General features: G+C 38.5%; 1 protein-coding gene across 8 annotated transcripts in view; it reads right to left on the bottom strand.

Annotated features, from left to right (window-relative positions):
- Positions 1-20335, bottom strand: part of MYT1L (myelin transcription factor 1 like) — a 730598-nt gene that overhangs the window by 76003 nt on the left and 634260 nt on the right. For 7 of the 8 annotated variants that reach the window (XM_043981893.1, XM_043981885.1, XM_043981887.1 and 4 more), the window contains 2 exons: positions 2568-2651; positions 280-501 (listed from right to left, as the gene is read on the bottom strand). In XM_043981893.1, the coding sequence (XP_043837828.1) occupies positions 280-501; positions 2568-2651 (306 nt within the window). The remainder of the gene's footprint in view (positions 1-279; positions 502-2567; positions 2652-20335) is intronic. The other variant, XM_043981892.1, reaches the window with a different exon arrangement.

Genomic DNA, 20335 nt, shown 5'->3' with positions numbered 1-20335 from the left:
CTGTTGCATCTAATGATACTTGAGCTTGTACTCACAATGTGCATGTTTGTTTTCTAAAGTCTTATTCCCACCTCTCCTCTAGAAGTTCCTAAAACCTGACAGTTTTGCACCCTGTGTCTCAGGCTTTCTTTTTCTTATCCAATAAAGATGCTGCACTGAGCTTATGAAAAGCTCCAGCTCACACCAGGATCAGAAGACTGAACACAAGACCATTCCCCACTAATGAAACGGGGTCTCATCATAGACAACAACCAAGGGGGGAGGGGGGGAATTACTCACCTGCGGTGTGTAAGGAAACTACCACTGACGTGTCCTGAGCCATCACATCCTGGAGTGGGACATGACATCCCTTCCGTCTTCACTGACTTCCAAGAGAACTGGGAGCCATTTAAGTACCCATCCTTTTGCCTTTTGGCTGCTAGAGGGCACCCTGACGCACTGCGGTGGGATGCATACTTTCCAGTTATATGACCCTGACCATCACAACCAGGAACTGGACATCTGGATAGCAGATAGATGAGATAAACTTTACTGTCTTGCCATCATATACCTGGTAGCCTCTACAACAAAGTCAAAACAACCTGACATGAAAAAAAAAAAGAACAATCATGCTCTACGGACTCAAAAAAAAAAAAAAAAGAAAGAAAGAAAGAAAGAAAGAAAGAAGAAAAAATAATAAAGTGAAATCAACAAAGACGCCGCCTAGTGGAATCATTAACTATATCAGCTCCTAGCTGGAGAGCTCTTGGCGGATGAAAACCCCCATACTTAGCAAGGAGGAGATGGGCTCCAGCTTAGATGAAGGCTTGAAAATTAGGCTGATTTCCTTTTGGAAAGACAGTTTTCTTTTCAAAAGCTCTACTTTGGGATGGATTACTGGTCTTTGGAAGAGGACAATGTAAAATTCACATGAGATCTTGTTTAGTCTCATTTTCAGCTTGAAGACTGAGTGGGATTAAGTTTTAAATGAGGAAGAGAACTGTGTTTTTGGCTTTGACATTAAGGCTATCCAGGGGGCAGGAGTTGGACTACTCAATTGGCCACTTTATGTTCCCTACAGGACACTAGTGTATTGTTAGCCAGAATAGATCCTTCTAGTTAAATAAGACACCCTGCAGCATCTCTATCACAGCTGATGTCCAACCATGGGCTGATGCACCACAATAGCCTGAGGCTTGTCTGATGTCCAATTCTCAGTATAAATCTACACTCTAGAAAACATTTACCTGAGATGTCAATGAACCTTCTCATAATCTCATGATTATATCTTTCCTCATTGATTCACTGAATTAAACTGTTTATATATTAAGGGAGGTAGCAAGCCATGCAATCTATTAATAAAATTGCATGTAGCAAAAAGTAGTAATAGCTGGAATTTATATGGTGTATTTTGATTCACAAGGCATGTTCATATAACTTCTCATTTGATCTTCACAATACCTTTGAAAGCTGGGTACATCAGCTGATAACACTATTTAGGTGGCGCAGTGGATAGAGTACAAGGCAAAGAGTCAAGAAGAACTGAGTTCAAATCTGGCCTCAGATACTTAGTAGCTGTGTGACCCCAGGAAAGTCAATTAACTTCTGTTTGCCTCAGCTTCCTCACTGTAAAATGGGGATAATAATAGCACCTACCTTCCAGGATTTTGTGAGGGTCAAATTAAATAATAATTGTATAGCTCCTAGTATAGTGCCTGACACATAGCAAACATTATGTAAATGTGAGTTATTATTATCATTTTACAATTGAGGGACATGTTTAAATATTAATGCAGCTCGATATAACAACAATAATAGTTCAACTTAAATGTCATTTTAAGGTCTGCAAAGTGCTTTACACATTTTATTTCATTTGATGTTCACAACAATCCTGGGAGGTAGGTGCTATCATCATTATCTCCATATTACAGATGAGGTAACTGAGGTTGAGAGGCCAAGTAACTTGGGCAACAAGGTCATATAACTAGTAAATATCTGAGGTAGGATCCAAATTCAGGGCTTCTTAACTCCAGGTCTAGCCTTCTCTCTTGAAGGTAACCCTGCCTGCCTCTCCATCACAGCCATGAGCGCAATGGATCTGCAGTCAGGAATTCTGAATTCAAATCCCAGCTCTGCCACATCCTACCTGGGACCTCTTTGGGATAGTTCTTTCACTTCCCCATACCCATTTTTCTCATCTATAAAATGAGGGAGTTGGACCAGATGCTTTCTAAGAGCTCTTTCAGCAATGAATGTCTGATCCTCTCACCAGTCCTGTATCCGGGAGTATGCTAAACATTAGACAAACCTTCAGGACTTTCTGATGAACATTAACTTTCTGTTGGACATTAGCTGCAATATCTATTTCTTTGTTGATGCTTCTAAAGCTATTCTCTTACTCTGCTTTTGACTTTAAGACAATCTTTCTCTTACCTATTCACTAAATTTTTAAAGGATGGTGTAGCTGCTACTTCACTTTGCTGATGGCCACTACCTGCCTTGGTGACATTCTTTGGATTGCCTGATCTTAACAATCATGAAATCTGTATTTTTCCAATGGAACTACCAGGTCTTAGCATTCCACTTACCTTATGGGCTCTTGATCCTCTTTGTCCTCTTTGCTTTGTGCTATCCTGATTCCACTTTTCTTTGCTCTCGGACAACCTGAAAGACTAAACAAGAAGGAAAGTCTCAGAAAGCAATCCCTTACCCTTTGTCCACTATACTCTCTTCAACATTGTTGCTTGAACTGGACTTTCTTGAAAGTTCTTGAGTTTTGTCATGGGAAAACAGAAAATGAGATTCCCTTTTCAAGTGCTCTGTGTGACCCTAAAACATGTGGCCCTGGTCTGTCACCTTCACAGGAACATAAGAAAATGAGATCATTATAGATTGGGTCTGCCTTTGAAGCTGTGAGTTGTCTCCCAAATTCTGGGCTGAGCTGAGTGTACATAATCAGAGACTGAGATTGCTGGCCATAAGAAAGGGACTATAACCAAACAAATCATACAGTATAAAAAAGGAGAAGTTTCAGTGAAGGTTCAATTTCAGAGTGTATGGATAATAGACTGGGAAACCTATTCTTACGAGTTCTGCTATTTACTAGCAGTATGAATTCTATGGCCCTTGGTTTTCCTTTCTATAAAATTGAGGGGGCTAGAATAAATCAGGCGCTCCAAACCTGGGTTCCATAAACTTATTTTTTAACGATTTTTGATAACTGAATTTGAATATAATTTGTCTTCTTTGTAATCCTGTGTATTTTATTTTATTCTTTTAAAACTATTCCAAGAAGAGGTTCATAGGCTTCACCAGATTGTCAAAAGGGTTCATGACCTAAAAAGAGTTATGAGCCTTGTGACTAGGCAATCTTAAAGGTCCTTTCCAACTATAAATCTTGTGAAAAGAGTGAGACAGGTGAGATGAGCTACTACCTGGGAGGGGGAAAGGTCACAACCTTTTGTTATTCCATCTTTCTCTTTGCCTCACAATTCCTAACCCCTTACTGCATCCTCTTTATTGTGACTTCTACTCATTCCACTCCTCAGTTCTTTCCCAGGCTATTGCCCCTGAAATAGCTACATTCTCCTCTTTTCCACATTTTGATCCCTTGCTGAACACTATCCTCTTCTTTAGAGTCTGTCATCCCCTTATCCTATCAATGAGTTTGCCCTGCCCAGCCCAGCCTTGGTTGACTCCTATCATAAACTACCTTGGCTCTTATCGTGTGTTGCTGTATAAAACTGTGTCCTTGTGTAGAAAATCATGAAATTGTGCTTACTAGGTCCTTTACTCCAGCAAGGCAATCCTTCTCTAATTGATTCACCATCCCACTCACAACAATACCTTTTCCTGAACATTTCCATCCTAGCTCAAACCTTCTACAGCCGCTCCCTACCCTGAGCAGAGAACTTTGCCTCATATTTCATTGAAAAAATTGAGATCATTTGAAGAGAGTTCCTTCTTCTTCCTTCCTCCTTATCTTATATCTTGTATATGCCTTCTCCCACTATCTCCTCCTTCCTCCCTGCTTTACTTAAAGAAATGGCCCTTTTCCTTGCCAAGGTTAAACCCCTCCAAGTGCTAAGCTCCTTCTCTTCTCCAGCAGATTTCCCCCTCTATCATACGTACTCTTCCACTAATCTTCAATATCACTCTATCTGCTGACTGCTTTTCTACTGCCTACAAAGGTGACCATTTCCCCCCTACTCAAAAAACTCTCCATTTATCTATCCATCCCCACTAGCTATAGTTCTACATCTCTTCTTTTTGTGGATAAACTCCTTCCTGAGGCCATCTCCAACTGATGCCTCTCCTTTCTCTCCTCTGACACTGACACCTCCTTGGTGCAGTCTCTCATCATGTCACACCTGTGCTATAACAATAGCCTGCTAGTTGGTCTCCCTATCTTTCTTCTGATAACTACAAATTTACTGAGAACTGACTGATCCCCACCCATTCCCAATAAAAACCCTGTCCTCAGTTCCCATCTTTGGGTATTCCTAGCTTCTTGCTTTGCAGTACCAGGAGCCCCAATTAAAGACCTTATTTTCTCCCATATTGATTGTTTCCTTAATTTACAGGTTAATACTTCTCACTCCGTCTATCTTCTCACCTAACAAAGTGATCTTCCTTGAAGTACAAGTCTGACCACATCACCTTCCTCCCACCACTGACTCTCTGCTACCTTCGGGATCAAACCTAAGATCCTTTGCTTGGCCTTTAAAGGCCTCATGATCTGGCTTCTTCCTACCACTCTAGTCTTCTTATACTTTCTTCCCCTCTATGATTTATTGACAATGGCCTCTTTGCTGTCTCTACTACAAGACACAATCTCCTGACTCCATCCATGCATTTTCACTGGCTATCTCTCATGCCTAGACTTCTATCTCTCCTTGTCTTTGTTTCCTGGCTTCTTTCATGTCTCAGCTAACATCTCACCTTCTTTCTGCAAGAAGCCTTTTTCAACTACCCCTTGATGTGAGTGCTTTTCTTTGGAGATAATCTCCAAGGTATCCTATCTATTTCTTTTTTGTACAGTTATTTGCATGCTATCTCCCTGCTTAGACCAAATTCCCTGAGGGCATGGATAGGTTTTGCCAGTAGTAGGCACTTAATAAATGCATAATGACTTGAAGCATGCTAAACCACTGAGATGGAGATAAGATGCTGTAGGAAGCATATAAATAGATATTCTAGGCTTGGTTGTGTGGATGAAGAAGTGAACAGGAAAGGGAGCATGGGAATCTAATGAAGCATTTGCAGGGATAAAGCCTGGGGTTTCACTTGTAGAAGGGCCCCGCGGATATTCTGGAGCCAGATCACACTGATTCATTGATTATTGATTTTTTAAAAAATAAGCATTTCTACTATTGGCAGACACTACAAATCTGAGCAGCACTTGATTTATTGTTTTGTAGATTGTGTATACAAAAGAAAGTAAAATATTAATGATGCAGATTAAACTTAAAGGTGTGACTGGTATACTTTTTTTTTTTTTTGAGTCAGTTGTTAAACATTTTCCAGCAAACCCCTGAATGGAAGAATGGTTTATCAGTGATGGATTTGTTTCTTTTATGCTTCAAAATAAATAGGGTTTAAAACCCATATTAAATTGTGTGTGTGTGTATGTTTTAAATTCCAAAATAAATTCATTTTGCACCAAGTTATTTTGAGGATAAGTTTTAATGACTGCTCCTATGGTGAAGATGGTATTTTCACCTTTACTACAGAAAAGTCAATCAACTAACAACTACAAACAACAACAACTATTTATTAATTTCTTATTATATACCCAGTATTGTGCTGGGTGCTGGGGATATAGAGACAAAAAAAGTGAAACAATGTCTGTTCTTAAGGACCTTGAATTATATTGAAATATGTGTAGAGGTAATGATGTAATGATGTAGGAGGGAAAAGGGGGTTAACAGAAAAACCTAAGACCCAAACTCTAATTCAGATATGAGCTCTAAGAGGGATTCAGACCCCAGTTAATGGATAACTTACAAGTCAGGATGTTAGGTTCTCTTACCCACAGAAATCAGTGCCCATAATGTGAACAGAGGGAGAGAGGCCATTGAAGACCTTAAATAAAACGACAGGCTATAGAAACTCAAACTAGGAATAAATGATAAATGAAGATGTTTTGAAACTAAGCATGGGAATCAGAACATGCGCAGAGATGACCAAATTTGTCCCCAGATTCACCTCATGATGTGTAAACCCCCAAAACCTACCTCCACTGAAAAAGGAACCCACTTCGGGGGTTGGCTTAGGACCCCAGGAACTCCAAATTAGGATAAGCCCTCCCCTGTACCTCCCTAAGGTGGAGATTATTATAATGAGACTGATAATCAATTTATCCCTACTATAAATATAACTGTCTTTTCTATCACTATTCGAGAGATACCTTTCCACTATTCTGGTTCTCTCCTTATGGTCACTCACAGTATTGCAATAAAACCTGGGAAACTGAGTCACTGAGTCTTATAATTCTTTTGGGACAACTCATGATCAATTTGACCCTAATTCTATCCCATATCAGTAGCTTTACCCTTTTCTGATGCCTGAACATATGGAAGAATTGTCATGTCTTCCAGGTGCAGATCCCTGGTGTTCCCCAGGAGAAGGACAAAGCTTTTCTTTCTTTCTTTCTTCCTTTCTTTCTTCCTTTCTTTCTTTCTTTCTTTCTTTCTTTCTTTCTTTCTTTCTTTCTTTCTTTCTTTCTTTCTTTCTTTCTTTCTTTCTTTCTTTCTTTCTTTCTTTCTTTCTTTCTTTCTTTCTTTCTTTCTTTCTTCCTTCCTTCCTTCCTTCCTTCCTTCCTTTCTTTCTTTCTCTTTCCTTCCTTCCTTCCTCCCTCCCTCTCTTCCTCCCTCCCTTCCTTCTTTCCTTCCTCCTTTCCTTTCTCTTTCTTCCTCCCAGAATTATTGTGAGGATAAAATGAGATATTATTTGTAAAGCATTCTGCAAAACTTCAGGTACCATTTACATGCTATTACTATTGTTTTCTTTATTATCTGGTTCACCAATCCTAGTTTGTTTATTTGTTATAAATCTTACAACAATCCTGAATCTTCCTGTGATTTTCATTTTCTTATGGGACAAAGAATTAGGGACAATTGTGTGTGTGTGTGTGTGTGTGTGTGTGTGTGTGTGTGTGTGTAGGAAATACTACATACTTGTAAGATTTTTTATAATGATAATTTGTAACACAAAGATTGTCTGTATCCATAGTGTCTATACAACCCCCTCTTTGGGCTTGTGTAACTAATGGCATGAAGCAATAGGGAGTGGGTAGGGAGTCATATGTGTACCCTTCCTCACACCTTTCCTTCTTGTTTCAGGTAGTTATTGGACTAGCACTGAGGTTCCTTCTAATTCTGGGACTCTAATCAGTTGGTCAAGAGGCATATAAAGGGCACTGTTACCACCTTTCTCTCCTTCTCCAGAGTGGGGACAGCAACAAAAGTTAGTTATCAAGAAAGCTGAGTAGGTAAATCTGTCTGAATGTGTCCCTTCCTCTCCTCCCAGAAGCTCAGCTGTTTGGAACATCCCATTCCTGATAGTGGGGAAAGGAAGGGGGAGGAATGAGGAGGGTGTGAGCTTTTGGTTATAAGGAGACAGGATGATGTGTTTACTAGGTATCTGGGCTAAATGAGGGGAAGGAGGCTTTGCTATTAATTTGCTGTCCAACTTTTTATCAATCACTTTCCTTTTTTTTTTTTTTTGGTGAGGCAATTGGGGTTAAGTGACTTGTCTAGGGTCACGCAGCTAGTAATTGTTAAGTGTCTGAGCCTGGATTTGAATTTAGGTCCTCCTGAATCCAGGGCTGGTGCTCTATCTACTGTGCCACCTAGCTGCCCCAATAGATTTATTTTATTTTATTTTTGGTGGGGCAATGAGGGTTAAGTGACTTGCCCAGGATCACACAGCTAGTAAGTGTCACGTGTCTGAGACTGGATTTGAACTCAGGTCCTCTTGAATCTAAGGCCAGTGCTTTATCTACTGCACCACCTAGCTGCCCCTCACTTTCCTATTTTTAATCTTAATTTACCCCATCTAAACAAAGGGAGGATTGGACTAGACCACCTGGAAGGTACTTTCAGTTTCTAATAATTCCATGATTCCACAATACTATTAAATTCTTATGTTTCATAAGAGTGAATTTGTATATAATTAAACTCTGTTTTAGAAGGACGGCTCTAGGTAACCATGTATTGGACTGTGAATGAAAAAAATACATTCTCTGCAATGCTTTTTATATTGCTTACCTATAAACAGAAATGAATCTCATGACAAAAAGGGGGAAGCTGTCCAAAGAAGCATATAGGTAGGTATAAAGGGAACTCATCAATAAATTAGATTATTTATTGATGAGTTCCCTTTATACCTACCTATATGTTAAAAAATTAACAACTTGTATGGAAAAAAGGGCATGGGGCAGCTAGGTGGCACAGTGGATAGAGTGTCAGGTTTGCAGTCAAGAAGATTCATCTTCCTGAGGTAAAATCTAGCCTTAGACACTTACTAATTAATTCTGTGTCCCTGGGCAAGTCCATTAGCCCTGTTTCTCTCAGTTTATCACCTAAAATTAGCTGGAGAAGGAAATGACAAACTATTGCAGTACCATTGCAAGAAAACCCCAAAGGGGATTACAAAAGACTGAAACTACTGAACAGCAAATGGAAGAAAGAAGCAAAAGCCCATAACTGTAGATGAATACAAATAGTCTTTTAGGAATTCTGCTAACTGACCTGCCACTTCACTCCCTATTCCTTCCCTCCCACAATAGAACAGTGATCACTGGAACAGAATCTTTAGAGACTCTTAATTAAGTTGTACTAAAGTTTTACCTAGAGAAGGAAGCAGTATGATTTCAGGAATTTAGAATGTTATTTTAAATTTCAAATACTTCTTTGTTTTAACTGTCTCAGTGAGGACTTGTGTATTCAATCAGGCAGATGCTTCTTTGATGCTCCCTTTACTTTTATTTTATCTTCCATTTGTTTTTTTTCCCTATAAGCTATTAATTGCATTAAGATAGTCTTCATGCTCTTTAGATTTTATTAAAAACATCTCTTTGATTCTTGCTCTTTAGGGAGAGAAGTCTAGTCGAAATGTTGGCTTCATTCTCTCTCTCCTGCAATTGCAGAATAAAGTCTTACTTGTTCAAGACTTAATTAGTTCAGGCTAATTAATTTTGTTGGGCAGCTAGGTGTTGCAGTGGATAGAGTGCCAGGCTTAGAGTCAGGAAGACCTGAGTTCAAATTTGGCCTCAGACACTTATTTACTGTGTGACTCTGTGTAAATCACCTAATCCCATTTGCCCCAGTTTTCTCATCTGTAAAATGAACTGAAGAAGAAACTGGCAAATCACTTAAGTATCTTTGACAAGAAAATCCCAAATGGGTTCACAAAGAATTGGACACAACCGAAAAACAATTCACTTTGTTAGAAGTAGAATTATTGTTTTCCTTAACAGGGACAAGAGGAAGATAAAAGAAATGGTAGAAAGAACTGAATTGAAAAATTATAATGTCTTATAAAGAAAAGGCAGAACTACTTAACATTTATTTTGCTTCCATTTTTTCCCTACCAAGTAGAATAATTTTGGGATAAGATGGAATAAAAATGGTTACAGTGATTTGAACACAAGATAAGTGAGAAGGTGGTGAGAGAGTACCTAGGTGCCATCAATTAGTTCCAATCATGATACCCTGAGATACTATATCCCAGGATCCTGAAAAAAAATTGGCAAATGTGCTAGCTAGGCTTCTGTTGGTGACTTTTGAAAAACTGTAGACAATGAAGAAGCATCAAAAAATTAGATATGGGCAAATGTATTAAATTTCAAAAAAAGAAGAGGGAAGATTTCTAACCTTTTGGCTGGTGAGCATGATTTTGATTCAGGCCCAAAGTCTATAATTTGTTATTAATGAATTTGTCAAAGGAAAACATTAGTTACAAAGAACCAACATAGGCTCATCAAGAATAGATGAATTATATGTATAGATATATATAGATATAACCTATATCAGATTACCTGCTGTCTAGGGGAGGGGGGATGGAGGGGAGGGAGGGAGGGAGAAAAATCTGAAATTGTAAAGCATGTATAAACAAAAGTTGAGAACTATCTTTACATGTAACGGAAAAAATAAAATATCTCATAATGTAAAAAAAAAAAAAAAAAGAATAGATGAATTTATTTTACCCAATACTAGATGTTTCATTTCCCAACTGAGCATTTTCACATGCTATGCTTTAAGACTCAATCTCTTTTTCTCTTCATCTCTCTGTCCTGACTTCCCGATTTTCCTTCAAGTCTCAGCTAAAATCCTTTCTATAAGAAGCTTTTCCTGGCTCATTTAATGCTAGTGCCATCCTTTTGTTGACAATTGCCAATTTGTCCAATATACATCTTGTTTGTACTCAGTTTGCATGTTGTCTCCCCCATTAGACCGTGAGTTCCTTGATAATATGGAATTTTTAAAAAACTTACTTTGAATCTCTGGTATTTGTGGACTAAGTCATAGGAAAGAAAGGGAAGAACATCAATGGAATATTTTAAAATATGCAAATAAGAGAGGAAGCAAGTTCAGAAGGGGAAAGACAACTGAGGAAACTTGTTATAGTATTAAACAATATAAACATAGAAAATACACTATGTAAAAGAAGTATGCAGTTTAATTCTTTGTATATTTAATATTCATGTTGGTTGATGGTTGTCAAGTTTATAACAAAAAGAAAAAGAATACATGTCATGGACAATGTGTTTATTTTGCTTGATATATTAATGTGTCATAAGGTGGGGTTTCTATTAGTATGTAAAAAAAAGGATGCAAAACAAAGATATTACAGACAAAGGAAAATAGGCAAAGACAAATAGAAAAGACATTAAAAAGAAAAAAGAAAGACAAATTTAGAAGGAAATACAAACAGGACAAAGTTAATATATACTTAAACTATACAACAATTTCACAGATTAGTATATGTACTATCTTTTATTTTCTATATTTTGAAAGGTTTATGTTTGTTAAAATTCAGGTTTATAATATAACATTTAAAAAAATAGGTCATGTTAGATTAACCTAATTTCCTTTTTTGACTGGTTTCCAGAAAGATAAAGCAAAGAACTTTTGTAGCTATAATATGCCTGGATTTCATCAAGGCATCTGACAAGATATCTCACAATACCTTTGTGGACAAGATAGAGAGATATAGGATAGATGAGAGTTCAGCTGGGTGGAAACAGAATTGGTTACTACCCCAAAAGGGTAGTAATTAATGGATTGATATCAATCTGAAGGGTAGTCCCCAGTGGAGCGTCTAATCATGGGCCTGTGCTATTTAACATTTTTATCAGTGACTTGAATGAAGGCACTGGTGGTATGCTTATGAAATTTGTGGGTGACAAAAAAGATGAAAGGGAGAGCTAACATGTTGGGTTACAGATTTAGGATTCAGAGAAAAGATCTTAACAGGCAAGAATGAGGGGCTAAATCTAATAAAGGTGAAAATTAGTAGGGTATAATGAAAAATCCTATACTTAAACAATTCACAATTACAGGTTGAGGGAAGTGTGAATAGACAAAGATGTGAAAAGGTCTAAGAGTTTTAATAGACTTCAAGATTAGTGTGAGTCAACAGTGTGACATGGCATCCCCTAAAAGCTAATATAATACTAGGTGGTGAAGTGGATAGAGCCCTGGGCCCAGAGTCAGGAAGACATGAGTTCAAATTCAGCCTCAGATACTTACTAGCTTTGTGACATTGGAAAAATCATATAATCTCTGTTTGCATCAGTTTCATCAATTGCAAAATGGGGATAATAATAGCACCTACCTACCAGAATTGGTATGAGGATCAAATGAGATATTTGTAAAACACTTATCATAGTATTTGGCACACAGTAGATGATGCTTGTTATTATTATATTATTATTAATAATAATTATAATTATACTATTAAAAAGAGGAAGGTCAGTGTTCTGCTGTCCACTCCCCTGGACAAACCACATTTGGGACATTTCACTTACTACTGGAAGTCATAATTTAGAAAGGTCATTGATTAACTAGAACATGCCTAGAGAAGTAAGCGGTATGATGAAAGGAATATAGATTATACAACATTAAGATCACTTGAAGAAACTGGAGATGCTTAGTCTCAAGAAGATAAAATATGGAAGGGGGTTGATAACTATTTTTAAGTATTGGAATAACTATTATGTCAAAAGAAGCAACATGGAATAGTAGATTGAGATCAAGCTAAGGAAAATTATCTGCGTTCAAGTAATTACTATGACGTATAATGACTGTGTGACCTCAGGCAAGTCACTTTATCTTTCACTGGAGACAGTAGTAGAAAGCATGCTGGGATTGGAACCTGACAACTTTGGCTCAAATCCTGGATCAAATATGTCTATGATTCTCTGATCCAGGACTCCAGGCAACTTTCTGAAACTATAAGTTATAGACAAGTTGTTGATCTCCATAGGAGGAAGTAGTTTCTACACTGAATTCTCACACTGATGAAATCACAGGTCTAGCTCCCACAAAACAGCAATGAGGGGGAGCGGCTAGGTGGCACAGTGGATAAAGCACCAGCCCTGGATTCAGGAGTACCTGAGTTCAAATCCAGCCTTAGACACTTGACACTAGCTGTGTGACCCTGGGCAAGTCACTTAACTCCCATTGCCCCGGAAAAAAAAAAAAAGAACAAGCTTGAATATCACTTCCTCCATAAAGATTAAAAAAAAAAACCCCAGCAATGAAGGCAGAGCCAAAATGGCAGAGGACAGGCAGTGACTCCTTGGAGCTCTTCCCCAAATCCCTCCAAATTCCTTCAAATAATGCCATAAGACAATTCCTAGAACAGCAGAACCCACAAAAAGACAGTGTGAGATAATTTTTTAGCTAAAGACAGATTAGAAGGTTAGCAGGAAAGGTCTGTTGTACCAGGGTGATAGTGGAGTGCAGATCTGGGCTGCACCACACAGACCTATCCCCAGTTCCAGCCCCAGCCCCAGTCCCAGAGAATCAGGGCTCCAGAACCTTGGAATCAGCTGATGCAGTGGCTACTTCTGAAACTCAGCTCATGGCCCAGTGAGAGGGTGGAATGGTTGGCTGGGGGGAGACTGCAGGGGTCTCTGCTGGTGCTGAGGCAGAACTATGTTATGGTGCCTGTGCTGGGAACCAGGAAGCAGTCTTGAGCAGTGGCTCAGGTCAGGGAGGGGAGCAGGCTCACCCAAAGCTTGCAACCACAGTGAAACAAAATTCTGTTCCTGGGTTAAAGAGCAAGCAGGCCTGTGGTTACTTACAGACCAGAGCATAGGCCAGGGGAGTGTAGAATGTGCCTCTCCTTAAATCAAACCACCTGGGATCCCCAAAACTTGGAAGATTGTGCCCAGGAAGCAGTGCCTCACTTTAAGAAGGAGTTAAAAGTCAAGAAACAGGCTGGAAAAATGAGCAAACAGAAAAAAAATGCAGATGCTAGAAAGTTTCTTTGGTGACAAGGAATATCAAAATACACCCTCAGAAGAAGATAACAAAGTAAAAGATCCTACATCCAAAGTTTCCAAGAAAAATATGAATTGGTCTCAGGTCATGGTAGTGCTCAAGAAGGACTTTGAAGATAAGGTAGAGGAAAAAATGGAAATGAGAGTGATGCAAGAAGGTCATAAAAAAAAGTCAACAGCTTGAAAAGCCAAATGGAAAAGGAAATATAAAAGCTCTATGAAGAAAATAATTGCTTAAGAATTAGGATTGAGCAAATGGAAGCTAATGACTTTATGAGAAATCAAGACACAATAAAGGAAAACCAAACGAATGAAAAAATAGAGGGCCATGTGAAATATCTCCTTGGAAAAACAGCTGACCTGGAAAATAGATCCAGGAGAGATAATTTGAAAATTATTGGACTACCTGAAAGCCATGATCAAAAAAAGAGCTTCAACATCATCTTCCAAGAAATGGTCAGGGAAAATTGCCCTGACCCATATAGGCCATATCCAAAAATGTATATCTCATTCTACATATTAAGCAGTCATCACTTTGTCATGACATGACATGGGTGGCATTTTTCATCATCATTTCTCTGGAATCATGATTTATTGTTGCACTGATAAGAGTTCTTAAGATTTTCAAAATTATTTGCTAATTAATGTTGATATTAATAATGGTTCTCCTGGTTCTGCTTAACTTTACTCTCTGTAAGTCCATATAAATCTTCCTAGGTTTTTGTGAAATCATTTTTTCCCCATTTCTTTTAGAACAATAGTATTCCATGACACACTTATTTCATAATCTATTTAGCCATTCTCTAACTGATAGGCACCCCCTCTTAGTTTTCAGTTCCTTGCCACCAAAAAAAACAAACAGTTGCTATAAATATTGTTATACATTTAGGACCTTTTTCTTCTTCTTTGACCTTCTTGAGTTATAGTCCTAATAGTGGTATTTTGTAGCTTCTTTATAAAGGTCCTGTTGCCATCTGTGGTACCTCTTCACTACATGGGCAGTGTTTATTGTGCTGTACAGTTACCACTGTTGTTCTTTTCTGGATTTGTCCAACAGTCCTTTGATATCATAATTTGAATACACTTTTACTTACAGGAAATCAACTTGCTTTTGTTTCTACCATGTGTGGTCATGTGTAAGTATTGTTGTTGTTCAGTCATTCTGTATGTCCAACTCTTTTGTGACCCCATTCACTATAGCATACCAGGCCCTTCTATTCTCCACTATCTCCTGAAGTCTGTCCAAAACTCCTGTTCATTGTTTTCATGACACTATCTATTCACCTAATCCTCTGCTGTCCCCTTTTCCTTTTGCCTTCAATCTTTCCCAACATCAGGGTCTTTTCCAAGAGTTCTGTCTTCACATTATGTGGCCAAAGTATTTAAACTTTAGCTTCAGTATTTGACCTTCCAATAAATAGTCTAAATTAATTTCTTTAAGTCTTTACTGATTTGAACTCCTTTCTGTCCAAGGGACACCAAAATTCAAAAGCACTGATTCTGTGCAATCAAGCTTTCCTTATAGTCCAACTCTCACAGCAACTGGAAAGACCATAGTTTTGACTATATGGATCTTTGTCAGTGTAACAACTGGAATGAGGCCACCTGCTGGAGAGCTACTATAGGAAAGCTCCGCCATGAGGAGAAGGTGTCTGAGGGCAAGCCATGTGGTCAAGGTCCTTGGTGTCAGGAAGTGACATTTGTTCGTGGGTACTGTCTATCAAGGCTACCAGCCAATCAACTTGAGGAGCCTCCCATTTCTGGAAGGAGGACATGAAGTAGGAAGTGGATGCTGGCGGAGGGCTTTTTGCCTTTTTTGGTTCCTGACCTCACCATGGTGGGTCGGATGATGGGGTCTCTTAGAAATAGTTAGATTTTTACCTTTCTCTTTGATCCTAATGTTCCTTAATAAATACTTAAACACTTAAATATTCTTGTTAAAGCTTATAATTTATTGGCAACCACTCATTAGATTTTAAATAGTATAGCTAGAATTTTAGCCCCTACAGATAGCCACCATGAAGGGACTAGGGCAATTTGAATCAGGTTTGGTTTCAAACTCAGGCCTGGTTTCCCCTTCCCCTGCTTCTAGGGAATTAAAGGCTTCTAGAGGCTGGGTCATTGCCTCCAAAATTAGAGCAACAATTAGTGTTAGAATTTGGAAAAACTGCAGGAGTCAGAGGTTTCTCTAAAAAGGCATGGTTGGGAGAGGGGGGGTATTTATATTCCCTTGTGTGAGCACCTTGCTCGCTCTTCTAACAAAAATAAAAATAGAAAATCCACAAAAACAAAGTACTAACATGATCTTATCCCCCATTTGTCTGGTTAAACAGACTAAAATCAGGAACAGGGTACTTATGGAGTTGAAAAAACCCATTTGAAAATTTAAAGGGAAAACAGCTGGTACTTTAGAGTTTAAAGGGACAGGGTAAAGGAAATTTCTTACCCAACCAGAAGATCAGAAGATGTAGGTTCAGCTTTCCTCTTCGTGGTCAGCCATCTGTAAAGGCTAAAATTCTAGCTATACTATTTAAAATCTAATGAGTGGTTGCCAATAAATCATAAGCTTTAGCAAGAGTATTTAAGTGTTTAAGTATTTATTAAAGAGCATTTTGGATCAGAGAGAAAGGTAAAAATCTAACTATTTCTAAGAGACCCCATCATCTGACCCGCCATGGCGAGGTCAGGAACCAAAAAAGGCAAAAAGCCCTCTGCCAGCATCCACTTCCTACTTCATGTCCTCCTCCCAGAAATGGGAGGCTCCTCAAATTGATGGCTGGTAGCCTTGATAGACAGTACCCACGAGCAAATGTCACTTCCTGACACCAAGGACCTTGACCACATGGCTTGCCCTCAGATGCCTTCTCCTCATGGTGGAGCTTTCCTACAGAAGCTCTCTAGCAGGTGGTGTCATTCCAATCGCTACATCAGCAAGGTGATATGTCTGCTTTCTATTATACTGTCAAGATTTGGCATGTAAGCATTCCTTTTCAGCATTAAAACATCATGCAGGGGCAGCTAGGTGGCGCAGTGGATAAAGCACTGGCCCTGGATTCAGGAGTACCTGAGTTCAAATCCAGCCTCATACACTTGACACTTACTAGCTGTGTGACCCTGGGCAAGTCACTTAACCCCAATTGCCTCATCAAAATAGACAAACAAACAAATAAACCAAAAAAAAAAAAAGAAAGAAAGAATGAAAACATCATGCAACATTATTGGAAATTGTACTTTGATATTCAAAGCTTTTATTCAGTTCATTCTGTTTGCATATCCTTTACTCCATATCATTATGCACCAACTACCTTGCTTGAATATTTTGCTATTCTTCAACTTCTCCATTCATCCAGTGAAGGTATATGGTATCTGTTTTGTTTAAATCAGGATTGATTAGAAATTAAATGTTGTGGTGTTCAGGAAGCTCTAGTAAGGTATGCACTATATGTATTATATGTAAATGGAGACAATGTATTTGAATACATTAAAAGAACAGGCAGTGATGTAGTTGGAATGGGGGGGGCAGCAAATGTCAACTAAACAAAGGATCAAGAGCAAAAGCAACATGATAATGGAAAGAGCAGGGGTGGATGGCTTATGATTATGCCAGGCCCAGTCAACACATAAGAGTGAAATCAAGAACAGAAACCAATAATGAGCCAAGGAATCAAAGAAGCCAAGTATAAACCATCCAAGTAGGAGTGGACTAATATCTGAATGACTGTTTGGTGTATTCAGTGCACACCTGTTATAAACTGGTTCTTTGTGTCAACTATGTGAACTTCTGTGCAATATATTCCATGCTGGTGTGCTGATTGTTCCAATGGTACCTTTCTTCTCAATCACACAATCAATCAACAATTATTACATTCCTGCTATATGTCAGTCACTGTAGTAGGTGTTGGGGACTCCAAGACAGCAATGAAATAGTTCCTGCCCTCAAGGAACTTGCATTCTAATTTATAAAACAATATATAAATATTTATATAAATATATGCAAATATATATGTACATATACATACATATATATGTATACATATACACACATATGTAATAAAAATACAAGGGAGTTTTATGGGAGGGAAGACATTAGAAGACATTAGAAATTGGAGGATTGGGAAATATGTGGTTTCTTTGCCTTTCTTTGAAGCCTCAACAGTTAGCATACTGACTAGCACTAAAGGAACATAATACATTTTTGTTGACTTGACTTGACTTTAAAATCAGGGATTCTAATAGGCACGGCAGGACAGGGAGTGTGTGATAGCCAGAGCAAAGGCAGATAAGTAGCATGTCTGAGAAAAAATGAAGGTGATTTTTGCCTGAACTATAGTGTGCCAGAAAGGTGAGTAATGTACAGTAAGAATGGAGATGAGCCAGGTTGTGAAAGGGCTTTAAATGTCAAACAGAGGAGTTTATTTCCTATACTTGAGGCAGTAGGAATCATCATAGTTTACTGAGTAGAGGAGAGACATGGTCAGATTTGTGCTTTCTGTGTATCATACTGGCCACTAGATAGAGGATGGATTTGACTGGGGGGAGTAACCTGAGTCAGGGAAATCAATTAGGAGGCCACTGCAAAAGTCCTAATGAGCAGTGAAGAGGTTCTGAATAAAGGTAGCAGCTGCATGAGTAGTAAGGAGTCAAGCGTGAGATAATGTGGGGGAAGAAATGTCAAGAATTGACAAGTGATTGAATATGTGGGGTGAGAGTGAGAAGTTGACTGTTATAAGCCTGGAGGCCTAGAACTTAACAGATATAGGGAAGTTCAGAAAAGGGGTAGGTTTTGTGGGGGTGTTGAGTATTAGACATGTATGAAATACTGAGTTTGAATTGTCCCATAGGGAACTGCTGATGCGGTACTGGAAATCAGGAGGACTAGGGCTAGATATATAGAATTGGTCATCGACAGATGTGATGAGATCACCAGGTGATAGAATGTATAGAAAGAACAGGATAGGCATGAAGACATAGCTTTCATGTAGAACCACAGTTGAGGGGATGAAATGGATGAAAAACTAGAAAAAAAACTGAGAAGAAATGGGCATTTAAGTAGGAGAATCAGGAGAAAACAAGGAAGTAAGAGAGTATCTAGGAGAAGAAGGTAGTCTACTTGAGTTTCAGGTGCTACTAAGATGTCAAAGAGGTGGCTAGAGTTCTGGGTGGGCCCGGAGTCAGGAAGACTCATCTTCCTAAATTCAAATCTAGCCTCAGATACTTAATAATTGTGTGACTCCGGTCAAGTCACTTAATCCTGTTTGCCTCTGTTACTTATCTAAAATGAGGTGGATGAGGAAATGGCAAACCACTCCAGTATCTTTGCCAAAAAAACCCAAATGAGGCCACGAAGTAGTTGGATATGAATGAACCACAAAAACAAGATGTCAAAAAAGATGAGGAATGAGAAAAGTTTATCATATTTGGCAATTAAGATTTCATTGGTAACTTGAAGGTGAGTTTCAGTTGAGTGACCAGGTCAGAAGCCTGATTGAAAAGGGTTGAGAGAGAGGTAAGGATGACATGACAATGAGGCTAACACCTTTTCCTAGGAATTTGACTTTATAACAGCAAAGTGGTAAATAGGATAACTTGAGGGGATTGTGGGGGTCTAGTGAGGGGTTTTTAAGGATGATGGGCACTTGGGTACCCATCTTTTTCTTATATAGGTTGAATTTGTCATCTCTGAGGTTCCTTTCAACTTTGAGATTCTTATTTCTGTGATTCTATGAAATAATCCCTATTTCAAGGAGCTCCTACTCTAATGTAGGAGACAGCAAACACATATAAGGATTTGTAGAGTAAAACAAAAAAGAATAAATGCAAATAAATATAAGGCAGTTGGGGATCCCTATTAGGTGGGGAAATTGAGAAAAGCTTAATATAGGAGGTGGTGCTTGAGCTGGATTTTCAAGGAAGAGAGCAATTTTATGAGGGGATGGTGGGAGGGGAGCACATCCTAGACATGAGGGACAGCTAGTATAGGGCCAGGAAATGAATGCATTACAGTAATCTATAATGATATGTCATTCCCTCTTTATGCCATAAGCTTCAGGGGAGTGAGAAAGAAACTGTGTCTGATTCTGGATTTGAACTCAGGTCCTCCTAACTCCAGAACTGGTGCTCTATGCACTGCACCAAGAGATTTCTTTAAGTTTATATTTCTACCAATGCCTGTATGTGGCAATGACAATACAATATAATGCAATTATTTCCATAATGTCTGGTTTATGGAGTTTAAAACCACCTTCTTATTATGTGTATAAGGGTACGGTTTGTATTTTAGAATTTGGTTAATTGGAAGTGTTATCCTTCTTTGTTCTGGGGAGTGTAAATGAATGCATATATCCTTTATTAGTATATATACATGCATATGAGCACATACATGGCTAAATTCATAAATATGACATTTCTCATTAGGATCTCTGTGTATTAAATGTGTATTCCTCCCTGCATACCCTATGGAATCTGAATTGGTATTTCACATGTAGGATTCCAAAGGAGTTTGGGGGAGTGAGGGAAAGGAATAAGTAAATATGAGGCCTTTTGATTTCTGACTTGAGAGAATAACCCAAGGTCATTTTTCTGGTATTTGCCAGATAATTGTGTAGTATTATGTACCCTATAAGTGTTAATTGTCCCTTGTTTTTTGCTTTCATCTAAAAACTGGCTGAAAAAATTCTCCCTTTTGTGGCTTAATAATAACTTCATAAGTGTTCACATCTGGGCCCCAGTGACTGTAGCACCTGGTATAATATATAAGATCCTTCATGTTTTCCTTATTAGCCAACTTTGAGCAATCCAAGGAACATTCCACTTCCATTTTCTCATCCTCAACCAATCACTGCA

This window comes from Dromiciops gliroides, chromosome 2, assembly GCF_019393635.1.
Source record: "Dromiciops gliroides isolate mDroGli1 chromosome 2, mDroGli1.pri, whole genome shotgun sequence".
Lineage (NCBI taxonomy): Eukaryota > Metazoa > Chordata > Mammalia > Microbiotheria > Microbiotheriidae > Dromiciops > Dromiciops gliroides.
Note: the sequence above shows the minus strand (reverse complement) of the source record. Positions and strands in the feature narration are given on the sequence as shown.